We start from the raw sequence: 25,027 nt of genomic DNA on the forward strand, positions 1-25,027 counted from the left end.
ATTTTTTCTTCAGTAATTTCAAAAATATATGTTAAATATGTTTGATATTTGAATATTATTAAATATAGATAGATATGAAAGATTTCTTTGATCACAATTTGCTGTTTACCAAGACTGTGTATTTCAGAAGATTCACCACTTTTCTTTAAACGTTTTGCTTTGATATGGTAATAAACTGTGATTAGGATATTCACTGCTCCTTATTGTCAAAGTGCTTGAGGATCAGATCTGCACTGAGTGCAGGTATGTGCACTATCCTCTCTAAAGAAAGAAGTCCCAATGTTTATTCCTGCAACAGTATTGTTTCAAAGCCTAAAAAATACACTGCAAAAAGAGAAGGGAAAGTTTACTAAGTAGGTATTGTCAGTTGAAAGGAATGATAGAGTAACCTAATGTAACTGTTTCATTTCAATTCTAGGAAAGAAGCTTAGAGGGGTACATCTAGTATTTACAAGGTGTGTGAGTTTGTATGTAGGTGAGTGTGTTGTATTTGTGCAAATCTAATAAATAACTATAATCTCTCTCTACTTAAGGAAATGGAAGGAAAATTTCTTCAGAATTGAGGGCTATTAGGTATTAAAATGGATTACAAAGAAGGCTTGTTCATACTTTATAAGGAGAAAGTGGAATTTCCTTAGAGCTATGCCATCCTAAAAGTTTATGGATGCTTTTGAACTGTGGTGTTAGAGAAGACTCTTGAGAGTTCCTTAGACTGCAAGGAGATCAAACTAGTAAATCCTAAAGGAAATCAGTCCTGATTATTCATTGGAAGGACTGATGCTGAAGCTGAAACTCCAATACTTTGGCCACCTGATGCGAAGAACTGACTCATTGGAAAAGACCCTGATGCTGAGAAAGACTGAAGGCAGGAGGAGAAAGGGATGACAGAGAATGAGATGGTAGGATGGTATCACCGACTCAGTGAACGTGAGTTTGAGCAAGCTCCAGGAGATGGTGAAGGAGAGGGAAGCCTGGCATGCTGAAGTCCATGGGGTCACAATCAGACACGACTGAGCAACTGAACTGAAATGGGCTTTTAAACCTAACCAAAGGAGAAATTCAGACTTAAATTAAAGAAAGTAGGGAAAACCATGTGACCATTCAGGTAGAACCTAAATCATATCCCTTATAATTACACAGTAGAAGTGACAAATAAATTCAAGGGATTAGATCTGATGACAGAATGCCTGAAGAACTATGGATAAGTTAGTAACATTGTAAAGGAAGCAGTGATCAAAATCATCCCCAAGAAAAGGAAATGTAAAAGGGCAAAATGGTTGTCTGAGGAGGCCTTACAAATAGCTGAGAAAAGAAGAGAAGGCAGAGAAGAAAAAGAAAGATATACCCATCTGAATGTAATTCCAAAGAATAACAAGAAGAGGTAAGAAAGCCTTCTTAACTGACCAATGCAAAGAAATGGAGGGAAAACAATAGAATGGGAAAGACTAGAGATCTCTTCAAGAAAATTGGAGATTCCAAGGGAACATTTCATGCAAAGATGTGCACAACAAAGGACATAAATGGCATGGACTGAGAAGAAGAAGATATTAAGGAGAGGTGGCAAGAATACACAGAAGAACCATACAAAAAATATTTAATGACCCAGGTAATCACGATGGTGTGACCACTCACCTAGAGCCAGTTGTCCTGGAGTGTGAAGTCAAGTGGGCCCTAGGAAGCATCACTATGAACAAAGCTAGTGAAAGTGATGGAATTCCAGTTGAGCTATTTCAAATCCTGAAAGATGATGCTGTGAAAGTGCTGCAATCAATATGTCAACAAATTTGGAAAACTCAGCAGTGGCCACTGAACTGGAAAAGGTCAGTTTTCATTCCAATCCCAAAGAAAGGCAATGCCAAAGAATACTCAAACTATGCACTATTACACTCATTTTACATGCTAGCAAAGAAATGCTCAAAATTCTCCAAGCCAGGCTTTAACAGTACATGAACTGAGAACTTCCAGATATTCAAGCTGGATTTAGAAAAAGGTTGAGGAACCAGAGATCAAATTGCCAACATCCGTTGGATCATAGGAAAAGCAGGAGAATACAGAAAAACATCTACTACTTCTTCATTGACTATGCTAAATCTTTTGTGTGGATCACAACAAATTGTGAAAAATTCTTCAAGAGATGGGAATACCAGACCACCTTACTTACCTCCTGAGAAATCTGTATGCAGGTCAAGAAGCAACAGTTAGAACTGAACATGAAACAATGGACTAATTCCAAATTGGGAAAGGAGTACGGCAAAGCTGTATATTGTCACCCTGCTTATTTAACTTATATGCAGAGTACTTTATGTGAAATGCCAGGCTGGATGAAGCACAAGCTAGAATCAAGATTGCCAGGAGAAATATCAGTAACCTTTATATACAGATGACACCACCCTTACGGCATAAAGCAAAGAGGAACTAAAGAGCCTCTTGATGAAAGTGAAAGAGAAAAGTGAAAAAGCTGACTTAAAACTCAACATACAAAAAACAAAGATCATGGCATCTGGTTCCATCACTGCATGGCAAATAGATGGGGAAACAACGGAAACAGTGACAGACTTTATTTTCTTGGGCTCCAAAATTACTGCAGATGGTGACTGCAGCCATGAAATTAAAAGTTGCTTGCGCCTTGGAAGAAAAGCTATAACCAACCTAGACAGCATATTAAAAAGCAGAGACATTACTTTGCAACAGACTTCTGTGTGGTCAAAGCCATGGTTTTTCCAGTAGTCATGTTTGGATGTGAGAGTGGATCATCAAGAAGGCTGAGCACTGAACAATTGATGCTTTTGAAATGTGGTGTTGGAGAATACTCTTGAGAGTCCTTTGCACTGCAAAGCGATCAAACCAGTCAATCCTAAAGGAAATCAGTCCTGAATATTCATTGGGTTGACTGATGCTGAAGCTGAACCTCCAGTACTTTGGCCACCTGATGTAAAGAGATGATTCATTAGAAAAGATCCTGATGCTGGGAAAGATTGAAGGCAGGAGGAGAAGGGGATGGCAGAGGATGAGGTGGTTGGATGGCATCACCAGCTCAATGGACATGAGTTTGAGCAAGCTCTGGGAGATGGTGAAGGACAGGGAGGCCTGGTGTGCTGCAGTCCATGGAGTCACAAAGAATCTGACATGACTGAGCAACTGAACTGAACTGAACTCATAGTTAACTTACAATGTTTGAGGCCCACAGGAAGGTGATTCAGTTATACACATACACATATATTATTTTTCAGATTATTTTCCACTGTAGAATATTATAAGATATTGACTATAGGTTCCTGTGCTATACAGTAAATTTTTGCTGCTTATTGCATATCTAATTTTTAAAATTAGAAATCAAGCGTTCTAGTCACACTAAGTCAAAAAGGTGAAATCAAAATATCATACAGTTTTTAATTAGGTAAAGATTCATGTTTTCTAAAATATATATAATACATACTATTTATATGTATACAAAAACTTTTCTACTTTGCTTGATAAAGGCTTGAGAAAGCACTTCAGAAAAAAAAAAAAGAAGAAGAGATAGAGAAATTGGGAAACATAAGTAAATGAAATGGGAGCACTGAATATGAAATGACAAAAGTAAAACAAACTAGATAAAAATAAAGGATGATCATATAGTCCATTTGTTTTTAAACATGGCTGCTCAATAGAAACATACCTGGAGCTCTGGAGAAAAAAAGCAATACCTGAACATTTGTATTCTTCAAGAAAAAACCAAGATAATTCTTATATGCATCTGGATTTCAAAAAATGATTACAGGTTTTTCTATTAGTTCCTAGTTTTTGGTGATATAGAGTTCTATTATTTTTCTGTTGACCAATCATGATACAGTGGTATTAAGTGAGTAACAGTTACATAATCACAATAGTAAAAGATGCTTATCAGTTTTCACATCAATAACCAAACACAAAATAAAAGATAATTACAATTGCAAGCCATATGGGGAACATGATTAACCTAACAATAGAAAATAATTACATACAATTTTGGGGGGAATCAAGCAGAGTGATGTGGTAAGTGGAAGTGCATACATGCACATGTTTTCATCTGACCAGCCAGTCTATGTCTTTTGGTTGGTGCATTTAATTCATTTATATTATGATAACTATCAATATGTATGAACCTGTTACCATTTTCTTAATTATTTGGTATTCATTTTTTGTAGGTCTTTTCCTTCTCTTGTGTTTCCTGCCTAGGGAAGTTCCTTAGCATTTGTGATAAAACTGGTTTGGTGGTGCTGAATTCTCTTAACTTTTGCTTGTCTGGAAGGCTTTTGATTTCTCCATCAAATCTGAAGGACAGACTTGCTGGGTAGAGTATTTTTGGTTGTCGGCTCTTCCCTTTCATCACTTGGAATATATCATGCCATTCCCTTCTGGCTTGAGTTTCTGTTGAGAAATCAGCTGACAACCTGAAAGGAGTTCCCTTGTATGTTATGTGTCATTTTTTCCTTGTTGCTTTTAATGTTTTATCTCTGTCTTTAATTTTTGTCAGTTTGATTACTATGTGTCTTGGTGTGTTCCTCCTTGGGACTCTCTGTGCTTCCTGAACTTTGTTGACTATTTCCTTTCCCATGTTAGGAAAATTTTTAGCTGTTATCTCTTCAGATATTTTCTCAGGTCCTTTCTCTCTTTATGCTCCTTATGGGACCCCTATAATGTGAATGTTGATGCATTTGATGTTCTGTCACAGGTCTCTTAGGCTGTCTTCCTTTTTTTTTTTTTTTAATTCTTTTTTCTATATTCTGTTCTGTGGCATTGATTTATACCATTGTGCCCTCAAGGTCATTTAGCTGGTCTTTGCCTCAGTTATTCTTCTCTTGATTCCTTCTAGTGTATTATTCAATCTCTATTTTTTGTTCTTTAGTTCTTCTAGGTCTTTGGTATGCATTTCTTGCATCTCTTCCATTGTTTTCCCAAGATCCTGGATCATGTTCATTATCATTATTCTGAATTCTTTTTCTGGAAGGTTGCCTATCTCCAGTTCATTTAGTTGTTTTCTCGGGGGTTTTATCTTGTCCCTTCATTTGACAGATAGCTTTCTGCTTTTTCATCCTGATTAACTTTCTGTGATATGGTTTTTTCTCACATCTGTGGGATTGTGGTACTTCTTGCTTCTTCTGTCTGCCCTCTGGTGGAGGAGCCTGCTGCTACGTCGCTTCAGTCGTGTCCGACTCTGTGTGACCCCATAGATGGCAGCCCAGCAGGCTCCCCTGTCCCTGGGATTCTCCAGGCAAGAACACTGGAGTGGGTTGCCATTTCCTTCTCCAATGCATGAAAGTGAAAAGTGAAAAGTGAAGTCTCTCAGTCGTGTCCAACTCTAGCGACCCCATGGACTACAGCCTACCAGGCTCCTTTGTCCATGGGATTTTCCAGGCAAGAGTACTGGAGTGGGGTGCCATTGGAGGAGCCTGAGGCTTGTGTAAACTTCCTGATGGGAGTCACTGGTGGTGGGAGAAATTGGGTCTTGCTCTGGTGGACAAGGCCTTGCTCAGTAAAGCTTTAACCCAATTATCTGCTGATGGGTAGGATTGTGCTCCGTCCCTATTAGTTGTCTGGCCTGAGGCGACCCAACCCTGGGGTCTATGGTTGGGTTAATGGAAACCTCCAAGAGGGCTTATGCCAAGAGGAACCTTCTGGGACTGCTGCCGCCAGTTCCCCCATCCCTGTGGTGAGCCTCTGCCAGCCCACACCTCTATAGGAGACCCTCAAACACTGGCAGGTAGTTTTGTTCGGTCTCCTGTGGGGTCAGTGCTCCTTTCCTCAGGGTCTTTGTGCGCACTGGATTTTGTTTGTGCCCTGCAAGACTGGAGTCTTTTCCCCCAGTCCTGTGGAAGTCCTATAACCAAGTCCTGCTGGCTTTCAAGGTCAGATTCCCTGGGGATTCCCAGTTGCCTTGTCAGATATCCAGGCTGGGAAAACTGACATGGGATTCAGAACCTTCACAATGTGGGAGAACTTCTTTGGTATTATTTTTCTCCAGTTTGTCGGTCACCCATCTGGTCAGTATGGGATTTGATTTTTTCGTGATTGTACCTCTACTATGATCTTACTCCAGCTGCTTCTTTGTCTTTTGGTGTGGGGTATCTTATTTTATTGGGTACCAGCATTCTGTTAGTGATTCTTCAATCAGAGATCAGATCAGTCGCTCAGTCATGTCCGACTCTTTGCGACCCCATGAATCGCAGCACACCAGGCCTCCCTGTCCATCACCAACTCCCGGAGTTCACTGAGACTCACGTCCATCTAGTCAGTGATGCCATCCAGCCACCTCATCCTCTGTTGCCCCCTTCTCCTCCTGCCCCCAATCCCTCCCAGCATCAGTCTTTTCCAATGAGTCAACTCTTCTCATGAGGTGGCCAAAGTACTGGAGTTTCAGCTTTAGCATCATTCCTTCCAAAGAAATCCCAGGGCTGATCTCCTTCAGAATGGACTGGTTGGATCTCCTTGCAGTCCAAGGGACTTGCAAGAGTCTTCTCCAACACCACAGTTCAAAAGCATCAATTCTTCGGCGCTCAGCCTTCTTCACAGTCCAACTCTCACATCCATACATGATCACAGGAAAAACCATAGCCTTGACTAGACGAACCTTTGTTGGCAAAGTAATGTCTCTGCTTTTTAATATGCTATCTAGGTTGGTCATAACTTTCCTTCCAAGGAGTAAGTGTCTTTTAATTTCATGGCTGCAGTCACCATCTGCAGTGATTTTGGAGCCCAGAAAAATAAAGTCTGACACTGTTTCCATTTTTCCCCATCTATTTCCCATGAAGTGATGGGACCAGATGCCATGATCTTAGTTTTCTGAATGTTGAGCTTTAAGCCAACTTTTTCACTCTCCACTTTCACTTTCATCAAGAGGTTTTTTAGTTCCTCTTCACTTTCTGCCATAAGGGTGGTGTCATCTACATATCTGAGGTTATTGATATTTCTCCAAGTAATCTTGATTCCAGCTTGTGCTTCTTCCACTCCAGCGTTTCTCATGATGTACTCTGCATAGAAGTTATAAACAGGGTGACAATATACAGCCTTGACGTACTCCTTCAATAACTAGTTGCAATTCTGGTGCTCTCACAGGAGATGAGCACACATCCTTCTATTCTGCTATCTTGAGCTGCAGGCCTCAGTTGCTTGGTTTAGAAGACCTAAACCAAATATAGTTACTGGTGTCAAAGATCTTCAAAACTAAAATAATTTTGTTTACCATTGATGAAATGGTAAAAATAATAAACTTCTGTGAAAGTTAAATAGAAGAAAAAATAAACTTCTGTGAAACAGAACCATGAAATAGAAATACTTATACTTTTTTTTTTTTCCAGGTCAAACACTATTCAGAGTAGTAATCAAATCTCTGTCACCTAAAGAGTTAGTTCGGATTCATGTCCCTAAACCTTTGGACAGGAATGATGGAACATTTTTGATGCGATATAGGATGTATGAAACTGTCAGTAAAGGGCTGAAAATAGAAGTCCTTTATGGTGATGAACATGTTGCTCAGTCTCCCTATATTTTGAAAGGTAAGTAATTATTACATAAACCAGAGCCAACCTTATGTGTAGAACCCATGGCTTTCAGATTGCATTATGATGATGTTAAAGACATGTGCAAAAGGATAAATGTGATATATGTATCTCCTGGAATTCAATTCTCTTAATATCTTAGGGGAGAGAAAAATTAAGTAATTTAAAGAGATTTAAATGACAAGCAAAAACATTCTTGTGTATTTACCCAGGTAGTTACCATATTTAGTACTCTTCATTCTTTTGCATAGGTACATGTTTTCATTTAGTACTATTTGCCTTCTACCTAAAGAATTCCTATTAACTTTTCATTTAATGTGAGGATGATGGTGATTAGTTCTTCCAGCTTTTAGCTATCTGAAAATATCTTTATGTTGTCTTTATTTTGAGAGATATTTTGCCCGGTAGAATTATTAGTTCAGTTCAGTTGCTCAGTCATGTCTGACTGTTTGCAGCCCCGTGGACTGCAGCATGCCAGGCTTCCCTGTCCATCACCATCTCCTGGAGCTTGCTCAAACTCATGTCCATCAAGCCGGTGATGCCATCCAACCATCTCATCCTCTGTCCTTCCTTTCTCCTCATGCCTTCAATCTTTCCCAGCATCAGGGTCTTTTCTAAAGAGTCAGTTCTTCGCATCAGGTGGCCAAAGTATGAGAGTTTCAGCTTTAACATCAGTCCTTCCAATGAATATTCAGGACTGATTTCCTTTAGGATTGAGTGGTTGGATCTCCTGGCTGTCCAAGGGACTCCCAAGAGTCTTCTCCAACACCACAGTTCAAAAGCATCAATTCTTCAGCGCTCAGCTTTCTTTATGGTTCAACTATCACATCCATACATGACTACTTGAAAAACCGTAGTTTTGACCAGACGGACCTTTGTTGGCAAAGTAATGTTTCTGCTTTTTAATGTGCTGTTTAGGTTGGCCATAGCTTTTCTCCCAAGAAGCAAGCAACTTTCAATTTCATGGCTGCAGTCACCATCTGCAGTGATATTGGAGCCCAAGAAAGTAAAGTCTGTCACTGTTTCCCTTGTTTCACCATCTATTTGCCATGAAGTGATGGGACTGGAAGTCATGATCTTTGTTTTTTGAATGTTGAGTTTTAAACCAGCTTTTCATTCTCCTCTTTCACTTTGATCAAGAGGCTCTTTAGTTCCTCTTCACTTTCTGCCATAAGGGTGGTGTCATCTGCATATCTGAGGTTATTGATATTTCTCCCAGCAATCTTGATTCCAGCTTGTGCTTCATCCTGCCCTGCATTTCACATGATGTACTTTGCATATAAGTTAAATAAGCAGGAGGACAATATACAGCCTTGACATACTCCTTTCCTAATATGGAACCACTGCATTGTTCCATGTATGGTTCTAACTGTTTCTTCTTGACCTGCATACAGATTTCTGAGGAGGCAGGTAAAGTGGTCTGGTATTTCCATCTCTTGAATTTTCCTCAGTTTGTTGTGATCCACACATTCAAAGGCTTTAGTGTAGTCAATGAAGCAAAAGTAGATGTTTTTCTGGAACTCTATTGCTTTTTCTATGATCCAATGTAGGTTGGCAATTTGATCTCTGATTCCTCTGCCTTTTGTAAATCCAGCATGAACATCTGGAAGTTCTCAGTTCATGTACTGTTGAAGCCTGGCTTGGAGAATTTTGAGCATTACTTTGCTAGCATGTGAGATGAGTGCAACTGTGCAATAGCTTGAACATTCTTTGGCACTGCCTTTCTTTGGGATTGGAATGAAAACTGACCTTTTCCAGTCCTGTGACCACTGCTGAGTTTTCCAGATTACCTGGCATGTTGAGTGCAGCACTTTCATAGCATCATCTTTTAGGATGTGAAACTGCTTAACTGGAATTCCATCACCTCCACTAGCTTTTTTCGCAGTGATGCTTCCTAAGGCTCACTTGACTTTGCATTCCAGGATGTCTAGCTGTAGGTGAGTGATCACACCATCATGGTTATCTGCGTCATGAAGATCTTTTTTTTATAGTTCTTCTGTGTATTCCTGCCACCTCTTCTTAATACCTTCTTCTTCTGTTAGGTCCATACTGTTTCTGTCCTTTATTGTGCCCATCTTGGCATGAAATGTTCCCTTGGTATCTCTAATTTTCTTGAAGAGATCTCTAGTCTTCTCATTCTATTGTTTTCCTCTGTTTTCTTGCATTGATCACTGAGGAAGTCTTTCTTATCTCTCCTTGCTATTCTTTGGAACTCTGCATTCAAATGGATTATTTTTTCCTTTTCTCCTTTGCTTTCGATTGACTTTTTTTTTCCCCCTTTGAGTACTTGAAATATATTGTTCTGTTATCTTCTATATCTTCTCACTTGCATTATTTCCAGTTATAAATCTGCCATTTTCTATATCTTTGATCCCCTGCTAAATATTTTTCTCTTTATCAGTTGTTTTGAGCAATTTGATTATTATGTGCTTTGGTGTAGGTTTCTTCATATTTCTTATGCTTGAGATTTGTGGATCTTTCATTTTATAGCTTTCATCAAATCCAGCATAAAAGTGGCCATAAATTCTTCAAATATTTTTTCTGTTCTATCTCAGCTGTCTTCCAAGAATTCTAATTACCCGTACATTAGGCTTGAAATTACCCCATGACTCGATTAAGCTCTTTTCACTTAAAATTATATTTTTCTCCATTTCATTTTATATAGTTTCTATATGTTTAAGTTTACAATCTTTCTATTATGTTCAATTTGTCATTAATTCTATCCAGTGTATTTCTCATTGCTCAATGCTTTCTCATCTTCTTGAGATTTTCTCTAGGATGCAATTAAGTTGTTTGGAAGTAACTTGATCCTTCAAATTTTCTTTTACAATTTATTAGGCAGGCCCAGAGCCATGTTTAGTCTAGGGCTAATTATTCCTTATTACTCAGGCAATACGTCTCTGCATATTCTGTCCAACCTCTATGAATTAGGATGCTTTCCAGTTTGGTTTGTATGAATAGGCACTTTTTCCAGCCCTGTATGAACCATGGGTATTGTTGCCTCTAATCCTTATGGCCTTATGGATAGTTCTTTCTTTGTTTTGGACAGTTTATTCAAACATACATATTGATCAGTATGCCTTAAATATTTGAGAGGAACCTTGTACAGATCTATGGAGTTCTGTCTCTGTGCAGTATATTCTACAACTTCTAGCTGCCTTGGACTTTCAGCTCTGTCTCAACTCAGTGAGACTTCTGGGCTCTGCCCAGGTTGTTCCTGCCTGTTGCACAACCTAGAAACTCCCTTGGGCAGTAAACTTGAAGAACTATAGAGTTTACCTCATTTGTTTGTCATCTCTCAAACTCTATCCATTGCCTGATGGCCAATGTCTTAAAAAACTATTGTTTCATATATTTTATCCATATTTTTGTAGTTTTTGGTAGGACGCTTAAATTGATCCCTATTTCTTATGCTGGTCTGAAGTAGAAATCTTCAAGAAAATTAAATAGCTTTTAAAATTATTTTTATATTAAATATGGATATATTGTGAAATAAGATAAATTTTACACAAATTCTTTTTTAAATGAGTCTTCAGAATAGTTTCATACTTATGTCTGACCACTTTAAGCTTATACTTCAAGATGTCCCTGAGTTTCATATTTCCTTTTTGAGATGTGCTGATGGAGGTAATTTTAGGAATTCAGAGGAAGAGACCTTATCTTGTCTTTAAAAATCACCAGCCTTACTACATAACCATGCCTAAAAAGGAATACATTCTCTTTTTCCTTGTTGAAAGGTGAGTTTTATGCTCATCAGCCATTTATAGCTCATTGGAAATAAATTTATCAATGAATTGAATGAGTAGGTTACACTGGGAGATAATATGCTATATGTTACATTGAGAGAGTATATGCTATACTAGGTTATCTAGGGTGGGGTGAAAACGGGACAGAAGGTAAGAGCACAAGACTCTGACATTACTTTTACCACTGATTTGTTTACAGTAGATTATCCCTGTCTGGATAATCGTAGAGTTTACCAAGAAGTCATCCCATGCTCACAGCAGTGGCAGAAACAACTCCCTGTGTTGCATTGCTTGTTAATGGAGCTTGGCATTCCACATGTTTTGCTTTCCTTAGGACCAGTGTACCATGAGTACTGTGAGTGTCCAGAAGAGGATCCTCAGGCCTGGCAGAAAACTCTGTCTTGTCCAGACAAGGAACCACAGATTGAAAAAGATTTTGCTTCTTTCCCCAGCATTAATCTCCAGCAGATGCTAATTGAAGTTCCGAAAAGGTTTGGGGATGAGAGGGGTGCTATTGTTCATTACACGATTCTCAATAACAACATCTACCGAAGATCTTTAGGGAAATACACAGACTTCAAAATGTTCTCAGATGAGATTTTGCTGTCACTAGCAAGAAAGGTATGAGAATGAATTCATTGATTCCAAAACCAAAATAGTTTAAGTATTTATTTGTAACATTTAATTCGTAGAATAATAATGGTAAAGAATGAAAATGGATTCCAGGCTTGCAAATGTACATCTGTCTACCACCTAAGTATGGATCAGTTGGATTTCTCTTTCCTTTAATACTTAAGTTAAATAGTTTGAGCCCTGATCTCAGGTAGGTAGACCGTATAGCACTCTCCCAAGTCCTCTGTGAACTCCCAGACATTTATAGTTGCAAGGTGACTTCTTGAGCTTCCCCGTTCCTGCTGAATACTCCTTCCATTCAGATTTCACTTCCTGCAGCAGTTTTCTTCTTGTCACCTCAAAATAAGTTGAACTTAGGACACATTTTCGTTGTTTTAATCCTAAGTGCTTCTAAAAGATCGTGTGCATGGTACACTTTGTTGAATGTTGAGGTACCAGAGAGAGGTTATTTTGTGCCAATGCAGAATAAGCAAAACAAAAATCCTAACATGTAAAAATAGACATCCCTGTGTAAAATAAGACTCTCAGTCATCCTTACCTCTGGGAATTTCTCACTGGCTGACCCTGATCTTCATGTCTAGGCTTCTTATGAAACATGATTGGAGCTTCTGTCTTCCAAAAGATTTCATATCCCCAGCACCTCCTCCTTCTATCCCTCTATTCAGCCCTTCTTTCCATATTTACAACACTCCTATAAATCCTCTGAAGCAGAGCAATTCAAACTACCTTTTGTTATTCTTTATTCCCAATCGTGCAGAATAAAGGAGGAAGAATGGGCATTTTTTTTTTACGTTTCTCATCTAGAAAGGCCATGAAGGTAGTTTTCTTACCCAAAAGCCACCTTTCCTGATATGAGTTATATATTCCCAAGCATATGAAATATGGGACTGCAATCAATTCTTATTTTAAATAGCAGCTGCCTCCTGCCTCCCCATCAGCCCGTCATATGAGCATATTATGGGCATCTGATCCTAAAGGCGGTTCCTTCTTCCTGGACTACCACCAGTCCACTCTGCCCTGTGTTTCCTTATCTCTGTGCTTATGTGGTTTTCAACTAGGAATGATTTGCCTCTGAGAGGAATTTGGCAATGTTGCAACTGGGGACTTGCTACTGCACCTGGTGGCTAGAGGCCAGGGATTCTGCTAATTCTACAATGTGCAGGACAACGCCCTCAGGATAGAATTACCCAGACCAAAATGTTAGTGGTGCCAAGATTGAGAAATCCTCCTCTACAGTGAAAACTTCTGATGTGGAGCTTATGGCCTGTACAGCCCATCTGGCTCCTCTGTCCATGGGATTTTCCAGGCAAGAATCCTGGAGTGGGTTGCCATTTCCTTCTCCAGGGGATCTCCCCAACCCAGGGATCGAACCCAGGTCTCCTGCATTGCAGGCAGGCTCTTTACGGTTTGAGCCACCAGGGAATCCCTTATTAAATAAGCTACTAAATGATAGTAGGGGAGCACTAGGGTGAAGAATCATATCCCTTTGCCCTTCCCTTTTGTTCCAGGTTCTTTGCCCAGTGACTAAAAAGGGATTTAAGATAAATGAGACTCACCTCTGGTTATTGAACAGCTCACTCTAGGGGAACTTTTTTTTGTTATTTGGAAGTGAGGATGGGATATGAACACAAGCAACATTATACCACAACATGATAGGCACATAAAAAAAGTAGATAACCCAGAGTTAAAATGTCCGAGGAAGGCAAGTCATAGAGGAGGTAATATTTGCTCTGGGTGTGGAGAATGAAAAGAGATTGCCAAGTGAATAAGTAGGAGAAGGGCATTCCAAGTAAAGAGAATTACATGTTAAGGTGTGTGGCGTTTTTAGAGAGTAAAGTTTTCTGGTCCTTGGGCAGATGGAAGATGAGATTGAAAGCTAAGCGGGAACAAGATAGTGAGGGCCTGAATTCCAGCCAGGGGGTTTAGACCTTGTCCTATAGGATTAAGGTACTCTTAAGCTTAGTAGTAACATTAATTTGGGTTTTAGAAAATTTGAACAACAATGTGGACAGCAGGAGAGGCTAGAATCAGAACATCTAGTAAGGGACAAGTATTGGAACAGTCTAGGGAAGAGATGATAAAGGCCTAAACTACGGCATTGAGCATGAAGATGGAAATGGATAGCAGATTCCAAAAACAAACACGGTTGTTATAAAGAGTTTTGATAGTGAAGGAAAACAAGGGCTTGGGTCTAACTTTATAGATTCTCACTTAGGCTGCTGGCAGAAAGGGTGCTTGAAGCCATTCATTCACGCCTTTCTGCAAAGTTTCCATACCTATAGTTACATACACACAAGTTTTAAATGCCAGCTCTGAAGAGAGGTGGCTACTTCCTGCTTAAGTGAATTGTCATGCATCATCCTCACTCTGGATTTTCTTCCTTCTTAAAAAAAAAAAAAAAGTTATTTATTTGTTTATTTTTGGCTGTGCTGGGTCTTTGTTGCTGCACAGGCTTTTCTCTAGTTGTGGTGAGCGGGGACTACTCTCTAACTGTGGTGTGCAGGCTTCTCATGGCTGTGGGTTCTCCTGTTGCTGAACACGGGCCATAGGGCATGCAGGCTTCAGTAGTTGCAGCACGTGGGCTCAGTAGTTGTGGCCCATGGGCTTAGTCGCCCTGCAGCATGTGGGATCTTCCCTACCCAGGCATTGAACCTGTGTCTCCTGCATTGGTAGGCAGATTCTTTACCACTGAGCCACCGGGGAAGCCCCTTGATTATCTGATACTACTGATGACTGAGAAGCATCCTTCTCTCTTCCATTTTCAAATTTATCAGAAAATTTTAAAAGTCGAAGAACCAAAGCATTTAGTATCAAAGACTGAGGTCTTCCCGACACTGATAAACATTCTTTTGTTTATTTAGGTCCTTCTCCCAGATTTAGAATTTTATGTTAATCTTGGAGACTGGCCTTTGGAGCATCGAAAAGTCAATGAAACCCCTGGCCCTTTACCTATCATTTCATGGTGTGGCTCTCTGGATTCACAAGATGTTATTCTTCCAACATATGACATCACCCACTCCACACTTGAAGCTTTGAGGGGTGTTACAAATGATCTCCTGTCTATTCAGGGAAATACAGGTAAAAGTCATTCTCTAAGAAAAAGCTTAAAAGTTAAAAAGGTGAAAGGAATGTTCACTCAGAGAGAGTACGTCTATATATTTAAATAACCATTGTTCTTCTTTTCTAACCAGGAAAAGAGGAAAACAGCAGTCTGAACTCTAAAGTGGTTTTTGTTTAGGATTCTTCTAATTCAAAAATCAAAGATACATGAGCTGGGCTAGTAATGTCCAAAATCTACTGTAACTGAGTCTCCTTTGAGTTGGTCACATGTAAATACCATTTGAAAATATATTTTTAAAATTTTTTTGTTCATTTTCTTTTTAAAATTGTATTATTTATCTATTTGGCTGCATTGGGTCTTAGTTGCAACATGGGGGATCTTCATTGCATCATGTAGGATTTTTTGTTGCCACTCAGACTCTCTAGTTGTGGTGTACAGGCTCAGCAGTTCTCCTGCGTGGCCTAAGTTGCTCTGTGGCACATGAGACCTTAGTTCCCCAACCAGGGATCAAACCTGCCCCCCCTGCATTGCAAGGTGGATCCTTAACCACTGGACCACCAGAGAAGTCCCATAAAAATACGTATTTGGTAAAACTTTCACTTAATGGTGACTCCAGTGCCTTTATATTGCTGGATGAAATAAGGGAGAATTCTGAAAAATATAAAGTTTATTCATATGTAAGAGAATTATGATATAATTTGGATATTACAGCCTCCAGTAAGAAATTCTCTTCCCTGTTTCTGTCTCTCTTGATCCTTTACAATCTGAATTCCTTCCCTCCTATTTAATGTCCTTAGGTTTATGGTAATACACACCATTTTATTAAACTGAACTCCCTGAGTAGAAAAAAACACTACCTGTCTTTACAAGGGTTCATTTCTATTTAGATCAGTTCAAGTGGACTTATTTTATAGACAAGACTAGAGACTCCTTGTAAAGTCTCTAAAGATAATGGGAAATGAAAACTGACCTACTTCTTATTTGATATCGGTAAATTCCTGAAAAGTGTACTAAAATAGTAAAGCGGTTGACCACCCCCTAGTTTCTGTGATTTATGATTTATCCCTTAGAACACTGAGAAGTGTTAACTAATGACTTTTTTAAAATGATAGAAAGAGATCTAAATTAATTCTTCCTGATTATTTCCCTCCCAGGAAAGAGAGAATATAAATATATATACATAGTTTAGTTATACATATGTATTTTCATTTAACAGCTTATTAGAAAAATTCTTCAGTGTATTCGAATTGATGTGCTCAAAATTCTGAGTGACCTAAGAATTAAAGTTGTGTGGGTGTTACTTAATTGTATAGTTTGTTATAGTCACTCTAAGAATGACAGTCTAGTCTGTGTGTGTGTGTGTGCGTGTGTGTGTGTGTATGAAGCACAAAAGAAGTGTTAACTAATGTGAAGAAACTAATGTGAACCAAGTCATGGAATCTCTTTTTGCTTTTAACTTGATCCAGCATTGTTTTGGATAATTCCTGAAGTCATACCACAGGAACTCAACCTTTCGAGGGAGTTATCATTAGTACACAAAAGGATAAAAATTAGAGCATATTTTTCAGAAGTTACACTTACTTTAGAAGATGTATTGATGATAAAAGAGCTTTAGCATCTTAAATAACAAAGGTAGATTAAAGATGACTATACTTACCATAATACAAAAATGTCAGATTCATATTAGTATTTTTTTTATGGTCTCAAACATCTAGGACCTTCCTGGATCAACAAAACAGAGAAAGCTTTCTTCAGAGGTAGAGATAGCCGAGAGGAGAGGCTCCAGTTGGTGCAGCTGTCCAAGGAAAATCCACAGCTACTAGATGCAGGAATCACAGGATACTTCTTCTTCCAAGAGAAAGAAAAGGAGCTTGGAAAAGCTAAATTGATAGGTTTCTTTGACTTCTTTAAGGTATGTGATTAGGTCTTCCTGGATAGATATAAAGTGATGAACTTGTGTTAAAAGTCAAACAAACAGCTGGGGTTGGGCAGATTTCTACCCAGGTTTTATGACCCAGCACACACGTTCTTTTCAGACACAGAGAATTACAAAACTCATGCAATTTCTTTTTCCTTTGTTGTTAACTTTGTCTACAAATAGCTCAGAACTGTATTTAGTACTCAAAATATAGTACAAGGATTAGTTTAGGATTTTGGTATATTTCCATGTTTTTCTCTTTTTTGTATTTTTTTAATAAACTGGGAATATAAATGTCTCACATAAAATGATCTTGTAAATAAAAAGAGTTTGAATTTCATGCTAGTAAAATGATGTTCAAGTCCCACCTCTAGTCCTGCCTCTACTACTAACTTTGGGGCTATCATCTGTTTAGCACCTTTCGCCTCTAACATATGTGAGCCTGCCCAGCTCCTTCAAAGCACCGTATATGAGGCTCACGGAGATAGAGATGTGAATAACATGACAAAAACTAACTGGCTGTGACAAAATCTAAAGCCCTTGGTACCAATTATTTAAGAAAATATTCATTTTGATATATGGCAAAACCAATACAATATTGTAAAGTTAAATAAAATAAAATTTAAAAAAATTCCTGGAAAAAAAAAAAAGAAAATATTAATTACCAAATCCGTATGTCCTCTTCCTCTCAATGTGGTATAATGAAGAGAGCATGGGATTTGGCCTCATACAATAGAGGTTTATAAAGATCTCTGAAATGAGTGTTATCATTTATAAAAAAGAAGGAGATGATAATATCTGCTTCACATTATTATACTTGAATGAAAAATGATTTTGAAATATAAATCAAAATCATTTAAAAAACAAATGTAATTTGTTTATTAATCCAACAAACATGTCGACAGTATATGTACTGTGTCACCAGCATCACACTAGTCCTTAGTCTTCTCCAGGTTTCTGTTTCCTCAGCTCTAAAACCAAACTTTGAGATAATGCCTTCCCTTTTCATACTTACGTGGGTGTAAGGAAAAACTGAAATAATGTATAAATAAAGTGTAAATTATTATCAATATTAAGCTTGAATAAATATAGAGCTTTGGAAGTAGTTTTCTCACCTGGTTACAGAAATCTGAATTCCCCATTACATAGACATAGTTAAAATAGCCGTTCCTATTTCCTAAAATTATTTATCACCTTATCTTTAAATATGTTGTATTTCTTAAAATTGACCTGATGAATGCTGCTTATGATTTTAATACAAAGAGAAGATGTGTGTTACAAAATAAAATGTAAAGCTTCTAAATATTATCTTGGAAAATAATTTCTTTATATTTAATATTACAATGTTGACTGGACACAGAAGTGAAGCAAATGACTGCTAAAACTTTTATGTTTGTTTTAATCTTTTAGTACAAGTATCAAGTGAATGTGGATGGGACCGTGGCTGCTTATAGATATCCATATCTCATGCTTGGTGACAGTTTGGTTCTGAAGCAGGATTCACCATATTATGAACATTTCTATATGGCACTGAAGCCGTGGAAACATTATATTCCAATTAAAAGAAATCTTAGTGATCTACTAGAGAAAGTTGAATGGGCCAAGGTATGCTTTCCATAATTTTAATTTCTTTAGGCAATAACAAGTTCACCAGTATTATTTAGTTACACAAGTTTCATCATAACACAATTTGACATAATTTAGGTAAATTAAATGTCATTTTGTGAAATTTTTGTTTCCCTGAAATCAACATCAGGAAGAATCAACATCAGGACCGTTTTGAATGCCCCCTATCAATATGTTTGCGAAGAAGGCAATGGTACCCCACTCTAGTACTCTTGCCTGGAAAATCCCATGGATGGATGAGCCTGGTAGGCTGCAGTCCATGGGGTCGCTAGGAGTCGGACACGACTGAGTAACCATTTTCCCTTTTCACTTTCATGCATTGGAGAAAGAAATGGCAACCCACTCCAGTGTTCTTGCCTGGAGAATCCCAGGGATGGGGGAGCCTAGTGGGCTGCCGTCTCTGGGGTCGCACAGAGTCAGACACGACTGAAGTTACTTAGCAGCATCAGTATGTTTGAGGATTTTTAGAAGATTTGAAGTACAGTGTTACATACAATATAGGTTTTTCTAAAGGATCACTATTCACGCACACACACCAAATACAAATAACATACACCAAATGCAAATTACAGATTAAAAAGACCAGGGTTAAAGTGCTTTATGCGCAAGAAAATATTTAAAGCAATTATGGTACCCCTTTGTTTTCCCCAGTCAGAAAAAAGGGCACAAGTTTTTTAATTAATTTTTATTGAAGTAAAGTTGATTTACAGTGTTGTTAGTTTCTGCTGAACAGCAAAGTGAATCAGTTATACATACACATGTATCCATTCTTTTTTAGATTCTATTCCCATAGAGGTCATAACAGAGGACTAAGTAGAGTCCCCTGTGCTACACAGTAGGTTCTTGTTAGTTATCTGTTTTATACTGCATAGATGTCAATCCTAATATCCCAATTTATCCCTCCCCTTTCCCTCTTGGAAACCATAATTTGTTTTCTATATCTGTGACTCTATTTTTGTTTTGCAAATAGATTCATTTGTATCATTTTCGTTTAGATTCCACACATAAATGCTATCATATGCTTGTCTTTCTCTGTCTTACTTCACTCAGTATTGACACTCTCTGTGTCCATCCATGTTGCTGCAAGTGGCATTATTTCCTGCTTTTTATGGCTGAGGAATATTGGAGAAGGAAATGGCAACCCACTCCAGCGTTCTTGCCTGGAGAATCCCAGGGACGGGGGAGACTGGTGGGCTGCTGTCTATGGGGTCATACAGAGTCGGACATGACTGAAGTGACTTAGCAGCAGCAGCATGGCTGAGTAATATTTCATTGTGTATATGTACCACAACTTCTTTATACATTTATCTGTCAGTGGATGCTTAGGTTGCTTCCCTATTTTGGCTGTTAAAAATAGTGCTGCAATGAACATTGGGATGCATGTATGATTTTCTCGGGATAACAAGTTCTTAACGAATGCATGCTATACAACATCCCAATAATCACAAGCTTTCCATAAAATAAGGATTCTTTCTTTTAAAGGAAGAATACTAAAAAGCTCTTGTATTTTATTGTGAAATTATAAAATTTACCCTTCCATTGTAAGTCTTTATTCTGTTTCTGAGAAGCAATGTGGCTATGGAAACAACTGGATATCTGACACAGAATATTTTTGTGACCCTTCATAAAGACTCAGAATTGCTTGCAAATGGCTTTTCCTGGGAGCAGCATCATATAATATTAGATATTTTATAAAAGTATAATTAGGAATATTGACTTCCTGTATTGAAGGAATAGCTGGTGAGTACTAATGACTGAATTTTTGATTACAACAATAACATAGTCTTTCATGAGTACCCTTTTAGAACAACTTTTTGGTTCAAGCTAAATATTTAAATAAGATGTTATAGCATAAAAACCAATTAATTCTATTCTAGTTTGTATTTTAATATCAAGCAGAGTTAGACTGAGGGAACAGATGATGAGCCCCAGATCCCCTGAGTAGCTTGGAAAGTACCAAGACAGTCACAATAGGGGCTGTATGTAGATTGTTGCACTAGGGGGATCCCAACCATGCACGATTATTTGCATATATAGCAGAGATGTCCAGGAAAGTACTTTGTCTGTTTCCATAGCCTCATTCTGAAGTTATATTTTCATCACATTTCATCTCTCCCATGATGTTCACGTTCAACCCTACATCTGTCCTACCTCCCACTTAGCTTTCTTTGTGGGTTGCAGGAGTAATTTTCATTCATTGTTTCTTTTTAAACTTTTCAGGAAAATGACGAAGAAGCCAAGAAGATTGCAAAAGAAGGACAGTTGACTGCTAGGGATCTGCTACAGCCACACCGGCTTTACTGCTACTATTACACAGTACTACAGGTCAGTTCAGAGGATCCATCCTGCTTGGTTGAATGTCCTCAGGCCAAAAAATGGCCTGAGTCCTTGCTTCCTGAAGGGGGTCAAGAGTCAGCCTGTGGAACTCTGGCTACACTGAGGCACCAACCTATAGAAAGATAGTGCTAAGTCCCTTTGTGGCCGCCATATTTTTATCTCCATTCAGTTTTTAGAAGAACGATGCTTATAGAGACCTTACAAATATAGATTAAAAGCTCTGAACCTCAGAGAATATCTTTCCTCATATGGAAAACAGGAGGGTTAGACTCGAGATCATTAACATCTCTTTCTGCTCAAAATATCCACCTCTTCATTCTCCTTATTAATTAGGATTTGTGCTTTTGCTGTCAGTACAGGGTGGAAAGCAAATATTTAATTTGTTGTATAAAACAAACATGAAAAGTTGACCCTTGACCCTTGAACAAAATGGGTTTGAACCATGCAGGTCCATTTATAGGTGGATTTTTTTTTTAGTAGTAAATATTACAGTACTGAGGCTTCCCTTGTATCTCAGTGATAAAGAACCTGTCTGCCAATGTAGGAGATATAAGAGACGTGGGTTTGATCCCTGGATCAGAAAGATCCCCTGGAGAAGAAAATGGCAACCTGCTCCAATATTCTTGCTGGAGAATCCCATGGACAGAGGAGCTTGGTGGGCTACATGGGGTCACAAGAGTCAGACACAACTGAGCACGTACAGGCACACTACAGCACTGCACGATCTGAGGACATGGAACCATGCGTACTGAGGAACCACAGAACTGAAAAATCCGATGTAAAGGAATATTTCAGTCAGTGGCCAAAGTGGAGGGACATTTCAGTCCCATCACCATTTGCAAAACGCACATGACTACAGGCCTAAAGGGAAGGATGTATAAAAACCACAGACTTTACTTTGAGATGCTTATCATCTTTGTTCACTGATTTGAATATTCAACAATGTTAATTATTTATTAACATGTGGAGGATGAATTCAAGAAGTGCTCTTGTTCAAGTAGGGACACTTTGTTTGATGTCCCTTTCCAAGAGGATTCTTACCTATGCATACAATAGTGGATTGGGGCTCCTTGTAAGATTATGAAATAGCACACACGTGCTTATCATAACTAAAGTTAAAATGTCACTTTAGGAGGGAAATAAATCAGACCTTTGGTTTTAGTCTGAAGATACACAGCAACTAGAAACAATAGCATGAGTGGGGATGATTCAGTGGAATGAAGTTTGGACTAATCTTTCCACATTCCAGAAATACGCTGAACGCCAGTTGAGCAAACCTGAAGTACGTGATGGAATGGAACTTGTTCCTCAGCCAGATGACAGTGCATCTTTGTGCCAGTGCCACAGGAAAAGGCCTTTAAGACAAGAGCTCTAAGTTAGTCCAGATTCACGCTCCTATGTGTGCCAGCAGCAACTTTCATGGCAGCATACACATGGAATCTCAGCTGTGAAGACTGTGAAGACACCCTGGAAGGCTGGATGCAGGGGACTGCTTCTCTTTATGGTTTCATGCTATGTGGATGGACAGGGCAATATTAGAGTAAGTATTACCAAATATCTTAGTATATCAATATCTTTTCAGTAAAAACTGCTATTATCATCATCATCATCATAGTTTCTCTAAGAAGAAAACTTAGGGATCATAGTAGATAGGCTTGCCAAAATATAAATAACTTTCTATGAAACTATTTACACTGTATTTATTGGTTTCTTTCCATCCCTTCTTCACTTTCCCTCTTCCCCTTCCAGTTATGAAGAAAATATATTTTTGCAGGGCGCTACAAGCTGCTTTTGGTATTCAGTAATAGCAAGTTTCCTCTTGGAAGATCTGATATGAATAATTAAGGAAGATGAGAATGACTCTGTTATTAAAGGTAGCTTGGATACTGTGGAGGGAAATTATTTTAAAGCTCATTCATATCCTTTTAACTAAGCTTTACTCAAGGTCCAAGACAAAATTAAGCAGAGATAGTGCCTTAAGCTAATAATTCCCAGTTGATCTGAATTGGACACCCATCAAGGACCACCCAATTTTTTAAAATAGATGAGAGAATCCTATGGGTACCTTCATTATCTATATATTTGAATAGATAAATGATAACTGTAGCCATGTAGGGATCTTTAATTCTTTTTAATCTTTAAAAGGGATGCTTGAATACCTCTCAACAAGCTCCAGGAAGCCTGATATCTTAAGATTCACTAACAAGCTAATGACAAAAGCAAGCATCTATTCTTCACTGTACCCCTTCTGTATCTCACTGTGCTATATTACTAAGATAACAACTTTGGAAATTTACTTTACCTTTTAGGACAGGGTGTAGTATTAAGACTTACAGCCCAGAAATTCATTACACACTCCTTGTAATATCACCAATCTGAAACTCAGTTCATTAAAGAACACACTCCCCAAACAGAAAATATCCACACTCCCAATTTAAAAATATTTACTCTTCTAATTGAAATATTTACCTAACCTGGAAAACAGTGTGACCACTTTAAATTAGCCATATCTATTCTTTACTGAACATCAATAGGGACACAGAATTTTTTTTAAACTAGATGAAAGCAAAACCACATTTTATAACAGTGTAATCAAAACCAAGGCCTCCCTGGTGTTCACCAGTATAAAGAATCTGCCTGCAGTACAGAAGATGCAGGAGATGTGGGTTTTATCCCTGGTTCAGGAAGATCCCCTGGAGGATGAAATGGTGACCCACTCCAGTACTCTTGCCTGGAAAATCCCATGGACAGAGGAGCCTGGCGGGCTACAGTCCATGGGGTCACAAAGAGTTGGATACAACCGAGCACCTACAGCATCTGTCCATGGAAAACACTACTACACACCAGCTGCTCAAAGCACCAGTGCATGAGTGTAAAATAAAGGGCAAGCTGTGCAGTGACTGGATCCTGTGGAGGAGATGGCTGTGAGGATATGTGAGAGTGTTAGTTGCTCAGTTGTGTCCAACTCTTTGCGACCCCATGGACTGTATGTAAGTTAATATAGTAACTACATTTATCAAAAATAAGCTATCATCATTTTGTTACAGGCAAGAATACTGGAGTGGGTAGCCATTCCCTTCTCCAGGGGATCTTCCCAACCCAGGGATCAAACCCAGGTCTCCTGCATTACAGGTGGATTCTTTACCATTTGAACCACCAGAAAAACCCCAATAAAATGTTGGAAACATGTTAGTCATCATGAGGGAGCTGGCTAAATAGATATCTATACATCAAGGAATACAGTTTAACCATTAAACAGAATGCTATGCTAAGTCACTTCAGTTGTGCCCGACTCTGTGTGACCCCATAGATGGCAGCCCACCAGGCTCCTCTGTCCCTGGGATTCTCCAGGCAAGAACACTGGAGTGGGTTGCCATTTCCTTCTCCAATGCATGAAAGTGAAAAGTGAAAAATGAAAGTGAAGTCGCTCAGTCGTGTCTGACTCCTAGCGACCCCATGGACTGCAGCCCACCAGGCTCCTCCATCCATGGGATTCCCCAGGCAAGAGCACTGGAGTAGGGTGCCACTGCAGAATGAATTACCTCTAAATGCACCATCATGAAAGTGTTTCATGACAGTGTTCAGTGAAAAAAGTTACAGAAGAACATGTATAGTGTGACACCATATATGTAAAAAAACAAAATGTATCCATATGGTTGAAAGGATATTCACCAATATCTGAGGAGGGAATGGAGAGAAGGAAATTTTTACTTTTGCCTTAAACCTGTCTATGGTATTTAAAATGTTTTTACTGTAAGTATGAGTCAGATTGGACAACAATGAAAAATACAAACCTAGGAAAAGAAAATAAATGCATAAAAGATATATATAAGAAGATAAAATGAATATTTATATTTCCTTTGTGCTATTTTAAAATTTACTATGTCTAGAATTTTGTATCATGGGATATATTATTCACACTTTTTAAATAAAGTACACTTTCTAAAGAAATTTGAAAAAGATAAATTTTGTTTTTTAAGAAAGAGGATTGAACCACCTATAGTTTTGGTATTTCTGTAACTGGGTTGGTCTAGTTTTAATTCTATTATGTCTTCATGAATGAATGAATTAAAACTTCTATCACCAACACTGAATCCCTAGTGAGTAGAAATTAATATTGAAGGAAAAGATATTTGGGCTTGACACTATTATTTTCTGTTATTTCAGGTGAAAATATAGTAAGTGCGGT

The 25,027-nt window shown here is 38.4% G+C and overlaps 1 protein-coding gene across 3 annotated transcripts in view; it reads left to right on the forward strand.

Moving 5' to 3' along the window:
• KDELC2 (KDEL motif containing 2) overlaps positions 1 to 24,789 on the forward strand; it is a 34,592-nt gene extending 9,803 nt beyond the window's left edge. For 2 of the 3 annotated variants that reach the window (XM_027563824.1, XM_027563825.1), the window contains 7 exons: positions 7,317 to 7,514; positions 11,598 to 11,884; positions 14,758 to 14,974; positions 16,673 to 16,869; positions 18,286 to 18,480; positions 20,722 to 20,826; positions 22,088 to 24,789. In XM_027563824.1, the coding sequence (XP_027419625.1) occupies positions 7,317 to 7,514; positions 11,598 to 11,884; positions 14,758 to 14,974; positions 16,673 to 16,869; positions 18,286 to 18,480; positions 20,722 to 20,826; positions 22,088 to 22,213 (1,325 nt within the window). In that variant the 3' untranslated portion in view covers positions 22,214 to 24,789. Of the gene's footprint in view, positions 1 to 7,316; positions 7,515 to 11,597; positions 11,885 to 14,757; positions 14,975 to 16,672; positions 16,870 to 18,285; positions 18,481 to 20,721; positions 20,827 to 22,087 lie in introns of those variants that run through there. The other variant, XM_027563826.1, reaches the window with a different exon arrangement.
• The last annotated feature ends 238 nt before the right edge of the window (positions 24,790 to 25,027 follow it).

The sequence above is a fragment of the Bos indicus x Bos taurus genome, chromosome 15 (assembly GCF_003369695.1).
Source record: "Bos indicus x Bos taurus breed Angus x Brahman F1 hybrid chromosome 15, Bos_hybrid_MaternalHap_v2.0, whole genome shotgun sequence".
NCBI lineage: Eukaryota > Metazoa > Chordata > Mammalia > Artiodactyla > Bovidae > Bos > Bos indicus x Bos taurus.